We start from the raw sequence: 16,905 nt of genomic DNA on the forward strand, positions 1-16,905 counted from the left end.
GAGCATGTTCAGAACGACTGGCCGCCACGGCCACACGCGGCGCCGCCTGAGAGGACGGACGGGAAAGGGGGAGCGGGCGGGGCGGCCCCGCCCGCTCCCCCTTTCCCGTCCGTCCTCTCAGGCGGCGCCATTCCCGCCTCCGGCTCGTCTTGGCTGGGCTACGGAAGAAGGGCCGAGCCCGGCCGAGTGCTTTTCATCAGGGGAAGGCTCCGACGGTTTCCGCGGCCATCTGAGGTGAGTATCGCCTCCGCGCCTCGGGTTGAGGGCCCGGTGGGATTGAGGGGCTCGGGGGCGGGCTGGAGCTTGCCCCCCTCAGTGTGAGGGAGCCGTGGCTAGGAGGTGTAACTGCAGTTAACGTGAAGTGCACGGCTTCCCCTTTCCCCTGAAAAAACACTGTTCTCCGTCATCGCTTAGGTGCTTGCAGTGTTTTCAGGGGAAGTTAATCAGCGTGTTTATTTTTCAGCCTCCAAGTGAACCGACGTTTTTACCCTTTCAGAAACAATTAAGCTCTAAGATGTCTGCTGAAAACAACTCATCGGCCCATTAAAACACTGCGTGTGCATAGGTATATACATAAAGCAATGTCTGAACTATCAATACCTTAAAAGCACCAACATTGTGAAGAAAGTATCAAGTCTGTAAATCCAGCGATAGGACGTGTGGGAATAGTTCAAAGCTGTGACAGGGGAGGTTTAGGCTGGGCATTAGGAAGCATTTCTTTGCTGAGAGGGTGTTCAAACACTAGAACAGACTTTCTTGGTGCACCAAGCCTGTCAGCATCTAAGAGGCTTTTGGACAGTACCCTTAATGTTTTAACTTTTGGTCAGCCCTAAAGTGGTCAGGCAGTTGGACTAGATGATTGTTGTGACATACAGAATTAAACTTTGTAACTCAGGATAGATTATAAAGCAGGTATGTTTAATTCACTGGTGGGCATCAGGGTGGATAATTCCAAAAGCACCTGCTGCCCTGACTTCTTTGTGCATGTGTGATTTAAAATATACATTCATACATATTCAATAGATGCCCGAGAATAGGTTGGGTTAGGATAATTAGTCTACCGAGAAGTCATTAACATGTTTCCTCCCATTTGCGCTTGTGCACTACCTCCTTGCTGGGGGTCGTGGGGGTCATTGGGGATGAAGGCTTAGCAGTCTCCCTTGCTCTGAACTTTTCACCTTCACTTTTCATCCAGACTCAGTCGTGTCTTGAGTTTCTTCCAAACCATAAAACAGGACAGATCCAGTTTTCCTATCTCAAGGATGTTCACATACCAGTGTCTTCTTTTTGGCACACAGAGCATCCCAGGTCCACCTTATTAGTACAAAGGGCCCCAGGACCGGGCCTGATTTGCAAAGTTGTACTCTGAAGCTCCTCGCTTAATTTGCAAAGTCACACTGTGAAGCTCCTCTTTGTACATATAATGAGAATTTAATTATTCTAAGTTTTCCATATCCTATTAATCTAGTTATTTCTAAGCTTTCTATCAGTTGCAGGTCCCTTCCAAGTGAAATATTATGTTCCTATTCCTGCCTGTATCCCTATTCTTTCAGTCAGTCCTTGAGGTTTTTGCACATAAACACTGGTAACTTTTTCCGGTTTGATCCTTCTTGTGCTGTTTTAGATGAGAAATGTCACTGGAAGCTTGAAGCTTATTGTCTATATTATTTGCCTGCGAGTTTTGTTTAGCATTATGAAACAACTTGCAGAAATAAAGGTAGCAAAAAGAAGATGCTGAGTTGTAGGCTTTAGCATTCAAAATTTAAAAATGCAGAGATATGCTGTATGATACTTCAAGTTGAACTTTCTGAAGGCCTCATTTTCAGCAAAATCACAGTAGCAGTGGTTAGGAAGACTAAAGCCGTAATAGAATTACAACTGGCTGGGGACATCAGGGACAACAAGAAAAGCTTCTGTAGATACATTAATAATAAAAGGAAAACTAGGGAAAACATGGGCCCTTTCCGGAAGGAAACAGGAGACCTGGTTACCCAGGACATGGAGAAGGCTGGGGTACTCAATTACTTTTTTGCCTCAGTCTTCACTGGCAAGTGCTCCAGCCATACTGCCCAAATTGCAGAAGGTAAAGGCAGGAACTGGGAGAATGAAGAACTGCCCACTGTAGGAGATGATCAGGTTCAAGACCGTCTAAGGAACCTGAAGGTGCACAAGTCCATAGGTCCTGAGGGAATGGGTGGATGAAGTGGCTAAGCCTTCCATCATGTTTGAGAAGTCGTGGCAGTCTAGTCTGGAAAAGGGGACATGTAACCCCCATTTTTAAAAAGGGAAAAAAAGACCCAGGAAGCTACAGGGAAGTCAGTCTCACCTCTGGGCCCACAAGATCATGGATCAGATCCTCCTGGCTAAGGCACATGGAAAATAAGGAGGTGGTTGGTGACAGCCAACATGGCTTCACTAAGGGCAAATCGTGCCTGACAAATTTGGTGGCCTTCTATGATGGGGTTACAGGACTGACAAGTGAGGGAAGAGCAACTGATGTCATCTACCTGGACATGTGCAAAGCTTTTGACACTGTCCTGCATGGCATCCTTGTCTCTAAACTGGAGAGATGTGGGTTTGAGGGGTAGACCACTTAATGGATGAGGAATTGGCTGGATGGACATGTCAAAGAGTTGTGGTCAATGGCTTGATGTCCAAGTGGAGACTGATGATGAGTGGCGTTCCTCAGGGGTCTGTATTGGGACCGGTGCTCTTCAACATCTTTGTCAGTGACATGGACAATGGGATCAAGTTCACCCTCAACAAGTTTGCTGATGATGCTAAGCTGTGTGGTGCAGTCAACATGCTGGACAGAAAGGATGCCATCCAGAGGGACCTTTACAGGCTTAAGGGGGTGGGCCTGTGTGAACCTCATGAATTTCAACAAGGCCAAGTGCAAGGTCCTGCATGTGGGTCAGGGAAACCTCCATTATCAACACAGGCTAGGCTGAGAATGGATTGATAGCAGCCCTGAGGAGAAGGACTTGGGGGTGCTAGTGGCTGAAAAGCTCAGCATAGCCCAATGATGTGTGCTTGCAGCCCAGAAAGCCAACTGAATCTTGGGCTGCATCAAAAGAAGCATGGCCAGCAGGTTGAAGGAGGTGGTTCTCCACCTCTGCTTGGCTTTTGTGAGACCCCACCTGGACTACTGTGTTCAGCTCTGGAGCCCCCAGCACAAGAAGGACATGGACCTGCAGTGAGTGCAGAGTGCAGAGGAGGGCCATGAAGATGATCAGAGGGCTGGAGCACCTCTCCTATGAAGACAGGCTGAGAGTTGGAGTTGTTCAGCCTGGAGAAGAGAAGGCTCTGGAGAAACCTTACAGAGTGGCCTTTCAGAATTTAAAGAGGGCCTATAAGAAAGATGGGACAGACTTTTTAGTAGGGCCTACAGTGATAGGACAAGGGGTAATGGTTTTAAACTGAAAGAGGGTAGATTTAGGCTAGATATTATTTTTCCTGTGAGGGTGGTGAGGCACTGGCACAGGCTGCCCAGAGAAGCTGTGGATGCCCCATCCCTGGCAGTGCTCAAGGCCAGGCTGGATGGGGCTTTGAGCAACCTGGTCTAGTGGAAGGTGTCCCTGCCCATGGCAGGGGGGCTGGAACTAGATGATCTTTCACGTTCCTTCCAACCCAAATCATTCTATGATTCTATGAATCGTATTTGTGGTAATGCTGAATGGTTGTAGGTACCCACATTTATCACTCATTATTTTGCTGGGGTTTTTTTTTTTCCTCATGCAGATTATATTAACAACAAATTTCAAAAGAATGAATCAAGGTCATGATAAAGTTTAGAAGACCATCCTGTGAAAGCGAGCGTTTGAAGAGAAGTGTGTTGGACCTAGGCTTGTAAAGAATGGAAGAATACAAAGTGTTGAAAATACTAGGAGAGGGATCCTTTGGCCGAGCTCTCCTAGTTCATCATAGAATCAGTGACCAGAAGTATGCAATGAAGGAAATAAGGCTTCCCATGGTAAGTGTAACACATACATCACATCACCCACCACTTTAAAAAAAAAACCAAAAAACAAACCAATATAATTCTGGATATATTTTTGAAATCCTGAACATTTTTGCTGAGAGTTTTGTGTATTAGACAGGTGTATGGCATGGCTACTATGTAACTATGTCTGAATCAATGTTGATAATAAGTGAGGTAGCAAAATCTGATCTGTTTCAGAAAGCACATGGCTACATTTTGGGAAGTGTAGCACATAGGAAGACACTTAGAATGAAACCCCTGTTCTGCTGATGCCCTTGGCTGCATTCCCATTGATTTCACTGGATAGACATCACCTGCAACACCTAATGAGGAAATTAGCCTCATATTATTGCTGGTAATCAGTTATTCAGGTTACCTTCTCTGCACTTAGCTAAGCAAAAAAAAAAAAATCACAAAATGAGAGGCACTGGCTTTATTGAGGCTGAAGCTCAGTTAATACCTGGGCACTTGGCTTTATACTGAGTTCATGAAGTATAGACTGTCAGCTGTTCCAAAGTCTTTGTGCTGCTTTGTTACATAGTTCTGCATTTTCAAAACATAAAAAGTAATTAAATAAAGTAGCAAAATATCCTCTGAAATTAATAAGAAACAAAACACCACACACCTCCCCCAAAATGAAGAAGTCTTCAGCTAGTAATAAACCATAGATTAAAAAATGATGGGGTTTTCAAGTTTATGAATGTCTTATTAAAATAACTGAAGAACAATTCTTAAAAATGCTTTCCTTTTGGAAAGTGAGGTGCATCATCTGTATGTATGAAAATTTGTTAGTGTGACATTTATATGAGCATACTTACATTTTCAGTCTTCATCTGATGTAGAGAACTCTAGGAAGGAAGCAGTGCTTTTGGCTAAAATGAAACATCCAAATATCGTTGCCTATAAAGAATCATTTGAAGGTAAATATAAAAACTTAAAATACCTTTGTTTATAGTTGCATACTCTCAAGAGATCAAGATTACTTTTATTGTTGTTTATAATATGTTATAAACAAAGTACATGTTTATTGTAATATTTAATACATAGCATGTAGTCAGAGCTTTATAGTAAAAATAACATACTTACTCCGCTAACGAAAATACTAATTATTCTTAAATTACCTAAAATTTAGCTGGTGGACATCTGTATATAGTGATGGAATATTGTGATGATGGAGATCTAATGCAAAAGATAAAACACCAAAGAGGAAATTTGTTCCCTGAAGAAAAGGTAAGACATTGTTTTGAACCAAGGACCTAGGAATCCTTTTTCATGTAAACTGAAGCATGCTGCATTGCATAACACAAATTACAGATATACGAACACCTTAAATGAAACAAGGACACTTACAGAAACATTTTTGATTTGATAATTTCCAGAAGAACAGCTGGACTGAAAGGAATAAAAGACAAATTGCTGTCTATATCTGAGAATTGTGCAGGCAGTGTGAAAAAACAGAGTTGGGTTTGCATGCATAAATTTATGCAATTAAGTAAGGATTTAACACAAACTCCAGCCATAATTTCAAGCATGGGAAGAGGTATTGCAAATGGGAAGTAAATAAAGCATTCTGGTAAGATAAATGAAACTAGCCAGGAGACTAAATACTTGCATTTTATGTATGCATATGTATGTTAAATGTTTGAACCATTCAGCAGGCATTAACTTCTTTTATCAGATAGGATATAATATTACTTAGAAAAAGGTCCAAAGTGGCATTGTAGTGATTGAAAACTGCTTCCTGCCACAGTTAGAAGCATCATCTTAATCAAAATGAAAAGACCAGTATCCTCCCCTGATATAATATTTAGGTTGGCCATACATCTCCAAGAACTTTATTTTGTACTTTTAAAAAGAACACATTTCCTTTTAGAAACAGTATGTTATCTCAGTGTGGATTTTTTTAATTTTCTAATTTACTATAAAATTGTAATTCACTTGCTTATAAAATGACCGTCAGGTAAAGTGCCATGTAGTGACTCCCTATCTTCATTATTGTTATGTATTATTAGTTTTCTAGACACAGGTAGTAAACATTTCTTCTGCCATGTTAAAATATACTTTATCTTGAAGAACTCAAGTCTTTCATGCTAACTGGGGGCCATTATGCTACAGTTACTTTTAACTGCCAAGTATTCTGAACATGCTTTATTTTCTTAATGTTTTTTTATCTATTAGTAAAGCATTCATTATATGCAGCATTGAGCTGTTATAACTCTTACTCTTTTCAGATCCTTCATTGGTTTGTGCAGATGTGCCTGGGTGTGAAGCACATTCATGATAAACGTGTGTTGCACAGGGATATCAAATCCAAGGTGAACAAATCCAAGAGCAAGTTTTGTTGCCATTAATAAACTCTCTTCTGCATGCAAAAGTTCAAATCCCTCTTTCACAATTTCCTGTTACTGCTGCACACTGTGTTTTTCATTTAGGCTTAAGAATGTTAAGTAAATGAAATTGTGGAGTGTATGGAATGACACAATATTGTGGGTGTAAACATCATCTAAGTATACCTGTACCCTTCATGTCCACACTGCACCAATTGCTTGTGACAAACTGCATATAATTTAAATCAATAATAGATGTAGAAAATGTGTATGAAATACGCAGTTTGTAAATAACTTGCCTCTCACTTTTTCTTTGTTACTCTTTCCTAGCAGAAAGAGACAGATTCAGAAGAAAGTGTGACCTTAGTAATTCGAGTACAGCATAGAGATAAGGCATTTCTAAACTCTGATTCTTCTCTGTTCCTGATGCTGGAGCTTTAGGCCCATATAAACTTTCTATGTCCCTTTAAACATAGTTCTTCTTTCTTTTTTTTAATTTTGGTGGAAATGTTAGGAGAAGCAAGGAAAAGGATATATAAGGATAAAATATCAGAAGTGATAGTCACTTTTTTGTATATACAAACTGCAGAAATGTTTCCTAGAATAATGTTTAACTGTGTTAATCTATGCTCTTGAAATGCAGAACATCTTCCTCACTCAAAATGGAAAAGTCAAATTAGGAGATTTTGGATCTGCACGCCTTCTTGCACAGTATGTGGATATCTCCACTGATCTCAGTGGTGTAAAGTTTTATTTTACCACTGATAAGTAGTACAGAGTTGTTAAATAATTACTTTTCATCTGGCATTTCTTCTTTGTCATTTCAATAGTCCGGTGTCATATGCTTGCACATATGTGGGAACTCCTTATTATGTTCCTCCAGAAATATGGGAAAATACACCATACAACAACAAAAGGTATTAGTGTTTTCAGTGGTCACAAATAATGCCTGACTGATGTATGTCTTCTTATTGTTGACTCATTCTGGTTTTGTGGCTTATCCATATTTGGTTTAGAGAAGATATTGAGCTGAAGAATATTTAGAAAGAGGTAATTACAGGTTTTTTAAGATGAAAAGGCATAAATTCCTCCTTACTTGGGTAACTAAGAGTACAGTGTCTTTAGTCTTACAAGTTTGAAAACTGGTGTGAGACCTCTCTCTGTGTTTGGGAAAGTAAATAGATACATACAAACATACACACGTATGTATGTATGCACGCACACATATATATATTTATGTGTTTGTGTCTTTTTTGCTGGTCTTGCTTTTTTGGCTGGTCATATTTTTTTAAGCTCTCCTTGCCAGTCCTGATAATGCAGGGATAATGGCTACAGGACTGATGACTTAGATTTATACAGCCCAGTTGTTCTGGTCTTTATGCAAGAACTTCTGAGAGCATCTTGATAGTATGGTGTTTATGTCTTCCTCCTAGACTCCCAAAATCCTAAGTCACTTTACATTCCCTCCCCTAGACGTGTTCTGTGACCCTACTTGTACCTGAACCAAGTGATTTATTTTCCAGAGGAGGGAAGAAACCTTCTAGCACTTAAGTTTTTTTCTGCTCCTCTTGCAAGAAAGGCATCAGTTGCTTCTTGTGCAGGTGGCACTTTTGGTGGAAGACAATGTTTTTTTTCTCAGGAGAACTCTTAATGCCAAGGCCAGAATTCCAGCTCTCAGGATTAGGATTGTGTGCCTGCCTTCTTATGTTAAGGGCCAAGGTATACAAAGGCTTTCAAGTGTGGAAGGATAAATATTTTTGCATCAAATCATTGAAGAGGTATTCTAGGAATAAAAAGCCACCTACCACTGTATGATAGTCATCCTTTTTTACATCTGGGTAAGATAAAATAAGCAAGATAATTTCCACTGGAGAGGTTAAACCCATAATTGTATTGGTTTTTATGGTTGCTTACATTTCTTTTTAGTTTATTCAATTCAGTTATGTACACATATTAATTTCATTTTTTCTAGGCAGGATATTAAATTGTAATTTTTGGTTCAAAATTTCTCATCTTTCTCTATACCTACAGTGATATATGGTCTCTGGGATGTATTCTGTATGAACTATGCACTCTTAGACATCCGGTAAGTATAGTTTTATTGCTATCAAAAAAAGGTTTGGAATTCCTTAAAACTTAATTAGCAGTTAGGTGTAGTTTGGTGGATTCACGGTCAATTATATATTTGACTGACATGTTTGCTTGCTGCTTCTGAAAGAGGGAAGTATTGCTCCACCCTTCCCACCCCTCTTCCACTACATCTGTTCTTCAGCAGCTCTTGGGACCTTTTGGACCCTTCTGTAAAACACTCCATTTTCTACACTGTTAGAAAGCAATTCTTTTTTTCTTTCTTGGTTAATTTTCCTCAATATCAGTGAGGTGATATGGGGCTTATTAAGGAGTCTAGCAGCTGCCAGACTGGTTCCAGATATCTGCAGGGGTATTGCAATGAGCACTGTGTTTTACAAGATCGGGATGATTACAGAAGGTGGAGGCAAGGACACTCAAAATCTTTGCTAGTGAGAATATATTGTGTGCAAGTATAGCAAAATGTAGTGAGCTATAAGCAGTTTTGTACCTTGCATCAGCGATATATCTGTTTGCTTATTTTTCAAATCAAATAAGTCACTGTCCAAGCACTATCCTGCTATTGGGACAGTGGGAGCCTTGATGGATGGTTCTGCCTTTCTGTTATTTCTGGGACGCTGTCTTTTACAGTGTTGATGCTATGCTTCTTATTTGATAACTTCCTCTGGCTTCTATATACAGACACATGGCTAACATGAGAGCCCTTATCAGGGTGTTTTGCAAGACAATGAGACCATCCTAACTTAAGGTTATTTCATCTTAGTTTTTTTAATCATCAGTTTCCTTTCATTGAGCTAATCCTATCCCATGAAATCCTGTGTATCAGCAAAAGATTCTCTACAGCTGCAACTACTAGCAGTGCAAGAGTTTATTTTACACTGTACGTAACTGAGTGATAAAGGAGTCTGTGCATAGATGTGTGTTGACCTAAGTAGGTCTGTGGCAAGATGTTGGCAGTCTCATAGCTATTCAGGAAGTGCTCAGAGCCAAGATACCAAGGACTGAAGTATTTTTCCCTTTTCAGCAGCAGTGAAACATTATGTGTCTGGTTTTATGTGATGGTCACATGTGTTCTTGCATAATCTATCAGAGGTGATATAAAAGGATGCCGCACACCACAGATGCTTGGCACTCTGCAGCCAAGCCAGTGGGGTGTGCCACAAGAAAACTTTCTTCATGGAGATAGAAGTTCTCAGCTGTTTTCTCTCAGGCTGTTGCCATCCATAGTTATAGCTGTCGCTGCTGATACTGCAGTTGACCAATGACTTGTACCTGGAAGCAGTAATTCCTGACTGAAGACGGGTTAACAGTTAGCTGAGGAAAGTAAAAACTTCAGCCATTTCATGTAGATTTGCAAGAGGAAATTTGTACCTTTACAGGTTACTTTTGATGATTATTCTTTTTTAATCAAAGTCTGCATCTTTCCTGGCTGACAGTTTCATTCTTGCAGTTTGCTTCTGATCTCAAGTATACAAAGTAAAGCACGCCAAGATGATCCAAATTTCCTCAATGCCATATTGCTATTAAAATAAAATTTGAACAATCCTAAATTTATTGGAGTAACTCCCGCCTGGTTTCCAGTTGTACAGGTTAGTTTGCAATGTCTGTTATGCTCTGGTTTTAGACAAACTTTGTATGCAAACTATGACATTTTCATTCTCAGCAAATTTCTGTCAGTGTTAACATAATCAAAAGCCTATGTAATAGCCCTACAAAATGTAAAGCTACTGATGTATTGACTCAGGGTCATCATTCCCCACCTCTGAAACAGCCCTGAAACTGTCAGACTGTGTTCCAAATCAGTATGGTAATAGGCAGCCTACATAAATACATACCAAGCATTTTTATATAATAGGTGTTAAGCTTGGTCTTAAATTGTATCAGCTTTTTTCTACCTTATGCTTAAGCTCCATGGTCTAATGTTTGTTTGTTTTTAATGCAGTTTCAAGCCAACAGCTGGAAACAGCTCATCCTTAAGATATGCAAAGGGTCCTATAATCCACTACCATCTCATTATTCCTATGAACTTCATTATTTAATAAAACAGATGTTTAAAAGAAATCCCCAGAATCGTCCATCAGCCAGTACTATTCTTGCAAGAGGTTCCCTAACCAAACTTATAAAAAATTGTTTGCCTTCTGAGGTACGATATATTCTTTATCTCTAGATTTAAGCAACAGTATGTACATTTTAGATACTAAATCAGTTTCTTTTGTAGTTTGTTAGTGTATCACAATATGAAAAGTAGTGTTGTGTAGGTCCTGCTCTAAAAGCCATAAATAGAGCTGTAGACTTCTCAGAAAACAGTTTTTAGAAGGGTTTGTTTTGAAAATAAAAGTTGAATATTGACACGATGCTGCTAAAATTAAATATTGTTAGCTGTTATCCATTACAATGCTTTTATATGGCGAGTTTATTTTTAACAAATAGCATATACTGTAATTTAAGAAAGTTTAAAATGGTACAATATTTGCATCTCTTCATACATATTCCAGATGGCAAATGAATTTGACCAGGTATTAAAGGAAACCAAGAAACTTGAAGGCAATGCAGCAAGGCCAAAGGGTAAATCAGCAACATTTTTATTTATGTAAGAAATTATAAAATGGCTAGGAATTGTAAGATCTTAAACACAGCTAGAAACAGTATTATGTGTTCAAATCCACTTTTAATTATTTCAAAATCTAATATTATTGAATCTATATGGAAAAATGCTTGAAGGGCATAAATTATATTCCCACATGAGAAGTACAGTGCAAAGCTGCAATGCATACATTGTAGGTCTTAAGATTTGTGTTAGAATTAAACTTTTCAATTTTAAAATAGGCAAACCTTTCAGCTGTTGCATATACATTAAATATGATGGTGCTTTCTTTCCCAGAACACAGTGAAGCAAGTTATTTTCATTATTTAATTTTTAGAGAGAATGTTGGATTTTTTCTTGTGCATAAATTTAGTTACACCAAAATTTGTACACATTTGGAACTCAATAGTAGAGGGACTCCCTGTTGAGAATGAGCTACGTTGACTGAATTGTGAAGAAGCTTTCACATGATTTTCATTGCTTGGTTCAGTGCTGTTGCTGTCATACCTCTAGAATACCACTGTACCACAAATGCTTGCTAAAGGCATTAACTCTTGAATCTGTTCCTTAATGTATCAGGTAATGTCATGGCTGCTGGAAGCTCAAATAATAAGAAAGAAAATAGGGTAAGTATTCAAATATACATATAATATTTGTATTTTAGTAATTTAGAATGTTCTGTATTACAGAAAAGTTCATACGGAAATTTATTAGTATGCTGAATCATAGATCAGCCTACTATGTCAGCTGTCGTCTGTGTTCAAATTACAGAGTTTTCCTGTGCATTTCCCATGTAACATTTTTATGCTTCCCATTAGTTTAGTTTCAAAGAGGATTTCGTTATAGCCCTGTCAAACCCTGTGCCCCCAAAAAAACCCTCTCCTTTTTTTCTAAGTTTTGGGATACTGCAAAAATTGATGCATTTTCTTTGCTTTAGGGGCACATTTTGAACACGCTGCTGTGAAAATGGTCTAATCTGGACATAATCTTCAGTAGGTTTTAGGGCCCATGTGAGATTTCAGGTGAGGAGAATTAAGTCACAGGTGGCCAAGAAGTCATCCATGGGTACATTACAGCACAGCCTAGTGCAGCCTTGTTGAGTATATTTTTCAAAACATGTTGCCAGTAGCACTTCTTTTTTTTCTTTTGATAAACCTGTCAGTCTGAGGAGCTTAATATTTGGGTGCATCTTCCTTTCCCTGGGAGTATGACTCATTTGTCTTTATATTGCTGCTGTTCTTAAATGTAAAAAAAACCAACTGCAAACTGCATCAAGTAACTACATATGTGTAACTTGAAACATGTCAAAAAATGGCATGCAGTGTGAAATGCAGTGCAGTAATACATACAGTGCAATTGCAATTGGCTTCATGGTGTCAGTGGATTCATTTTCAGACCTTTAGACCACCCATTTTACAGCAAAACTCAAATAATGCCATGTTAATGTTACGGCTTTGTTTTTCTTGACAGCAAGGATAATGATTAATACAGTCTTTATTCTTTTAAAGCGAAGTAAAGATGAAAGTAGCAAGCATAGCCCCTTAGAAAGGAAAAATATTACTAAGGATTTGAGTGAAGGCATAAAGGAACAAAGGAAGTCCAATGAAAAGGGTAAGTTGTACAGTTTTAAGACTGATGCATTTCCCTCTGTGTGGTGATATCTAAATGTCAGCGATCCAGCTGTTTAAACAGGTAGAGCATACAAGTCTGCACCTTTAGAAAATGATGCCACTGTTACTTCTGTGATGATATTGATTCTTACTGCTTATCTGAGATCTAAAAGAAAAATTTAAAAAAAAACAATCTTGGCCAAAGGATTAGAAAATGACTGAAAACATTTGGTGTAGAGTAAATGTATGGTGAACTCTTACCAAGCTCGGATTTGTGCCCATAGAATCAGATACCACTGTCAGCGAAGTGCTGTATGCTTAGTACGAGTTTGCATGGACAGAGAATGAAGTTGGATACTGTTTATCATCCTTTTTTTGTTGTTGTTGCAATTGCAGTAGAAACTTCTGATGTCCTCCCAGGAATTACTGATGTGTCACATCCCCACAGGAGGCAATGGGAAAAGAAGATATCCAATACTGTAGTGGATATCCTGGAAAATGCATCCTTGCTTTCCTCCAGTTTTACATCGGAAGAGGCTAAAAGTAAGATTTAATTAAATATGGGTTTAATTCAAGTAATATCAGTGATTCTTTACAGATTTTAAAAGCCAAAACTTTACAGGGCATATTTAAAATGACGTCAAAATAATTTTAAAATATTTAGTAACAAACACTCAACAAGTCCACTGTGCTGAAGAGAATTTCTTAGTGGTCTTGTGTGACAAGAGGACTGCAAAGAGCAAGAAAGCCACAGATAACAGTAGCAACCCTAGAATTACAATCATTGCTAAGAAATTGTCCTATCAACCCTCCTCTTAGTATACCATTTGTGGGGGTAACACTGAGGAATTAATCTGATGCAGAATGCCACTGCCTGTCTTTCATTAGGAGCATATAACATGCATACCACTACTTCTGTTGTCATTTAACATACAGATAATGCCAATGACAAGAACTATTAATGATATACTTCAGATGTGAGGCAGAGATTTTGCTTCCACATCAACAGCTTTTAATTAGAACACATAACATGGGGTTTCTCCTGGAAAATGTTTCAGTTTTGAAATGCCCTACACTGTATGCAATTACTATAATTATTTTATGTGATTATGGATACGTATTCTAAGTAAATGTGAATAGATGCTATTGAAATAAATAATCAAGATATGAGTAGTTAGAAAATTCCCAAGCTGTGGTAGGAACGTTACATGATAATTATATGCAGGGCAAGGGAAGAGGACAGAAGAATGCATGTATTCAGGTGTTCTGCTATTAAAAGGCACTCCCTGATAGCAGAAGGTTCCACTGTGGCTTTCTGACATTTTCTTTCCTCTTAATGTTGGTAATGTCAGCCTCAGTGTGTTGAGAGGTCAGCGGTGCTGCAGACAGAAACATCTAGACTCTTTTCTTCCTGTATTTCTCTTTTGAATATGGTCTTTGTAATCAATGCTGCTAATGCGATTTTATGTAAGTAGTATTTATTAATGATTTTATACCTAGGTGGCTGCATTATAAACTACAGTGAAAACAAGCCACGTAAGCAGTGGAACAAGGAAACTCCTCAGACCCTGATGGACATTCTCAGTAACGCAGATGTCAGCTTAGCATTTAAAACATACACAATTTATAAACCAGGTAAATCCCCAGTTTGTGAGCAAACATTTTTGCAAACAGGTTTATTAATAAAGACTGTTGGGTTTGGTTTTTTTACATGCATAAGCCCCTATGTATAGAGATTGTGCATTTGAATTCATGTCCCAACAGGCTATTTCAGGTTTTTTATTTACCAGATGAAACGTGGGCTCACAAAAAGCCAGGTTTAGAATTCACAAGTGACTGTACATCTCTACTACATCTCTTTATGATGGACTTTCACTTGCAGCTCAATAGCTGAATGAGGTTGTGGCAAAAATGCAGCCACTGTAGAGCCCTGTGTTCCCCATCCTGCTAAGCAGCCTGGTGTATGTGTTAGGGAGGTGCAATAAAATACACGGTAGCCCCATCAGGTAAACCCACCTTCACAAAATCAGTAGTGCCTTATCTTGATGACAGGATGGTAAGATGGCACAGCTAAACATAACTGTCATCTATAGATGTGCACAGCCACAGTTGTAAATACTTGTTCTGCACATCAGCTGCACTATTATCTCCCCACTTAGAATAGGTAACAGCTTGTACTGGGATCTGCTAAGAACCGCAGGCAAATTAGAAAGACTATATCATATTCATATTCTTAATAATTTTATTTTGAAAATTAAAGTATTTTGGTAACATTTTCTAACTTTTTCATTTTTGTGTTTTAAAAGCTTCTGAAAATATATTAAAAGGTCCACTTTCTGATGAAACTGAAGCATCTGATGAAGTAGACGGTGAACATGAAGCTATTGTCATAGATTCTGAGAGACTGGAGCCTAGATCCGATGACGATGACACGTATGTCCAAATGACATCCTTACATTTTTGTTTTCTTTGGTTCCTCAAAGTGATTCTTCCAAAAAGACATTCCCCTGAGAAAAATCAGTATTTTTCTCAGCATCTAAATCCATCCCTCTCCTACATAATGATACTAACATTTGATGGTATTTGATATCTTACAGGTTTTCTTTGCTATATTTATGGTTATCGATGATGTTGAGATTAAACAAGTTGCTTGTTATTAGCAGATTGCTAATAATTTGCTGATGACTTTGCAAAAATGAAAGCACAAGATGCAGTTAGATCCACAGGAAAGTGCAAAACCTTCTTGCATGAAACATCTTTGCACTCTGACCTTGGAATCATAACCAGTGGCAAAACCACTTGCCTAGCAGTATGTTTGCTGTATGTGTGTACTCTTTCATGCACAGTGCAATAAAATCACTTTGGTACCTTATTACTGAGACGTGTTTGTAGAAACTTTTTAATGTTGGTGACCTACTTCTGGCTTTGAAAGAGCAGAGTGTACATCAACACACTCTGAACAGAAATACTGTATTTTACAGATGTGTGTATGATTTGGGGGGGTTCTTGGGTTCTCAGAATCTCAATTTATGTCATTGTTTATTTCTGTGGCACTTGGAGATAAACTTCTTAGGCATGCATTACCGCAGTTCAGCTGCCAGCTATTAATATCAACACATTTGCAGTCTCCTAGATGCATTTGCTTTTGCTTTTGATAAAACTTATTTGGGTAAATTCAAAAGAGAACATCTACTGGGTCCTTAATCACCATGCTTCAGGAAATAACTCTCTCATGTTGATATTTTTAACATAATTGTTCCTAGTTGTAGGGTAATTTTTTGGGGGGGAAAGCAAATACAGATTTATAAATTTGGTTTTTGTTTTGCAAAATAACATTCTGAAATCTATTTTTAGGGACTTTGAGGAAGATGACCCAGACTGGGTGTCAGAACTGAAAATGATATTGAAACACAGTGACTGAAAACTTGAATTTACCTACAATAACTGAGGTTAGGCTTGCCAGTATTTATAATCCAAGTTATTGTTGTTAATAGTTGCAGTTATTAATAAAATTATTTCAGTCAAAAAAATCTGAGTGGGCATGTTTTCTGCATCACAAAACAAAGGGTGGAAAATGCATGACAAACTTTTTTAGCTGGAACACTTTCAAATAACTAAATAAGCCTAGATATTAAATGTATTTTGAGTTGGTAATAGCTTTGCAGAAATGTTTAGTCAAAAGCATTAGCACTAATAGCATTGTTCAGATTGCCTCCTTGTCATGTTTCAAAGAGATGGTGTAACACTATGAGAATGTGTAAAGTTTTAATCCCTGACCACATACAGAAATATTACATTGTGGTGGGTTGACCCTGGCTGGATACCAGGTGCCCACCAAAGCTGCTCTGTCACTCCCCTCCTTAGCTGCGCAGGGGAGAGAAAATATAACAAAAGGCTCACGGGTCCAGATAAGGACAAGGAGAGATCACTCATCCAGTAGCATCATGGGCAGAACAGACATGACTTGGGGAAATTAGTTTTATTTATTACCAATCAATATTAGATTGAGATAATGAGAAATAAACCCAAATCTTAAAACACCTTCTCCCCACTCCTCCCTTCTTCCTGGGCTTAACTTTACTCGTGATTTTCTCTACCTTCTCCTCCTACAGCAGCACGGAGGGACAGGGAATGGGGCTGCGGTCAGTTCATCACATGCTGTCTCTGCCACTCCTTCTTCTTCAGAGGAGAACTCCTCACACTCTTCCCCTGCTCCAGAGTGGGGTCCCTCCCACGGAAGACAGTCTTCTGTGAATTTCTCCAGCGTGGGTCCTTCCCACGGGCTGCAGTCCTCACACCCTGCCCCAGCCGGGT

The 16,905-nt window shown here is 38.8% G+C and overlaps 1 protein-coding gene across 9 annotated transcripts; it reads left to right on the top strand.

Annotated features, from left to right (window-relative positions):
• The first annotated feature begins 106 nt into the window (after positions 1-106).
• Positions 107-16,835, top strand: NEK3 (NIMA related kinase 3). Of its 9 annotated transcripts, XM_056328816.1 has the most exons (17): positions 107-234; positions 3,742-3,973; positions 4,809-4,902; positions 5,115-5,212; positions 6,214-6,297; positions 6,953-7,020; positions 7,140-7,226; positions 8,341-8,395; positions 10,340-10,540; positions 10,893-10,962; positions 11,561-11,607; positions 12,490-12,592; positions 12,988-13,134; positions 14,092-14,226; positions 14,898-15,024; positions 15,946-16,040; positions 16,704-16,835. In XM_056328816.1, the coding sequence occupies exons 2-16, from the start codon at positions 3,857-3,859 to the stop codon at positions 16,010-16,012; spliced, it is 1,500 nt and encodes a 499-aa protein (XP_056184791.1). In that variant the 5' UTR covers positions 107-234; positions 3,742-3,856; the 3' UTR covers positions 16,013-16,040; positions 16,704-16,835. The 9 variants fall into 9 exon arrangements, with proteins under 9 accessions (XP_056184791.1, XP_056184790.1, XP_056184794.1 ...); XM_056328815.1 differs by lacking the exon at positions 16,704-16,835 and having other exon boundaries at positions 15,946-16,136; XM_056328819.1 differs by lacking the exon at positions 16,704-16,835 and having other exon boundaries at positions 10,445-10,540; positions 15,946-16,136.
• Positions 16,836-16,905: the final 70 nt, after the last annotated feature.

Source organism: Falco biarmicus, chromosome 2, assembly GCF_023638135.1.
Source record: "Falco biarmicus isolate bFalBia1 chromosome 2, bFalBia1.pri, whole genome shotgun sequence".
In the NCBI taxonomy this organism is placed as follows: domain Eukaryota; kingdom Metazoa; phylum Chordata; class Aves; order Falconiformes; family Falconidae; genus Falco; species Falco biarmicus.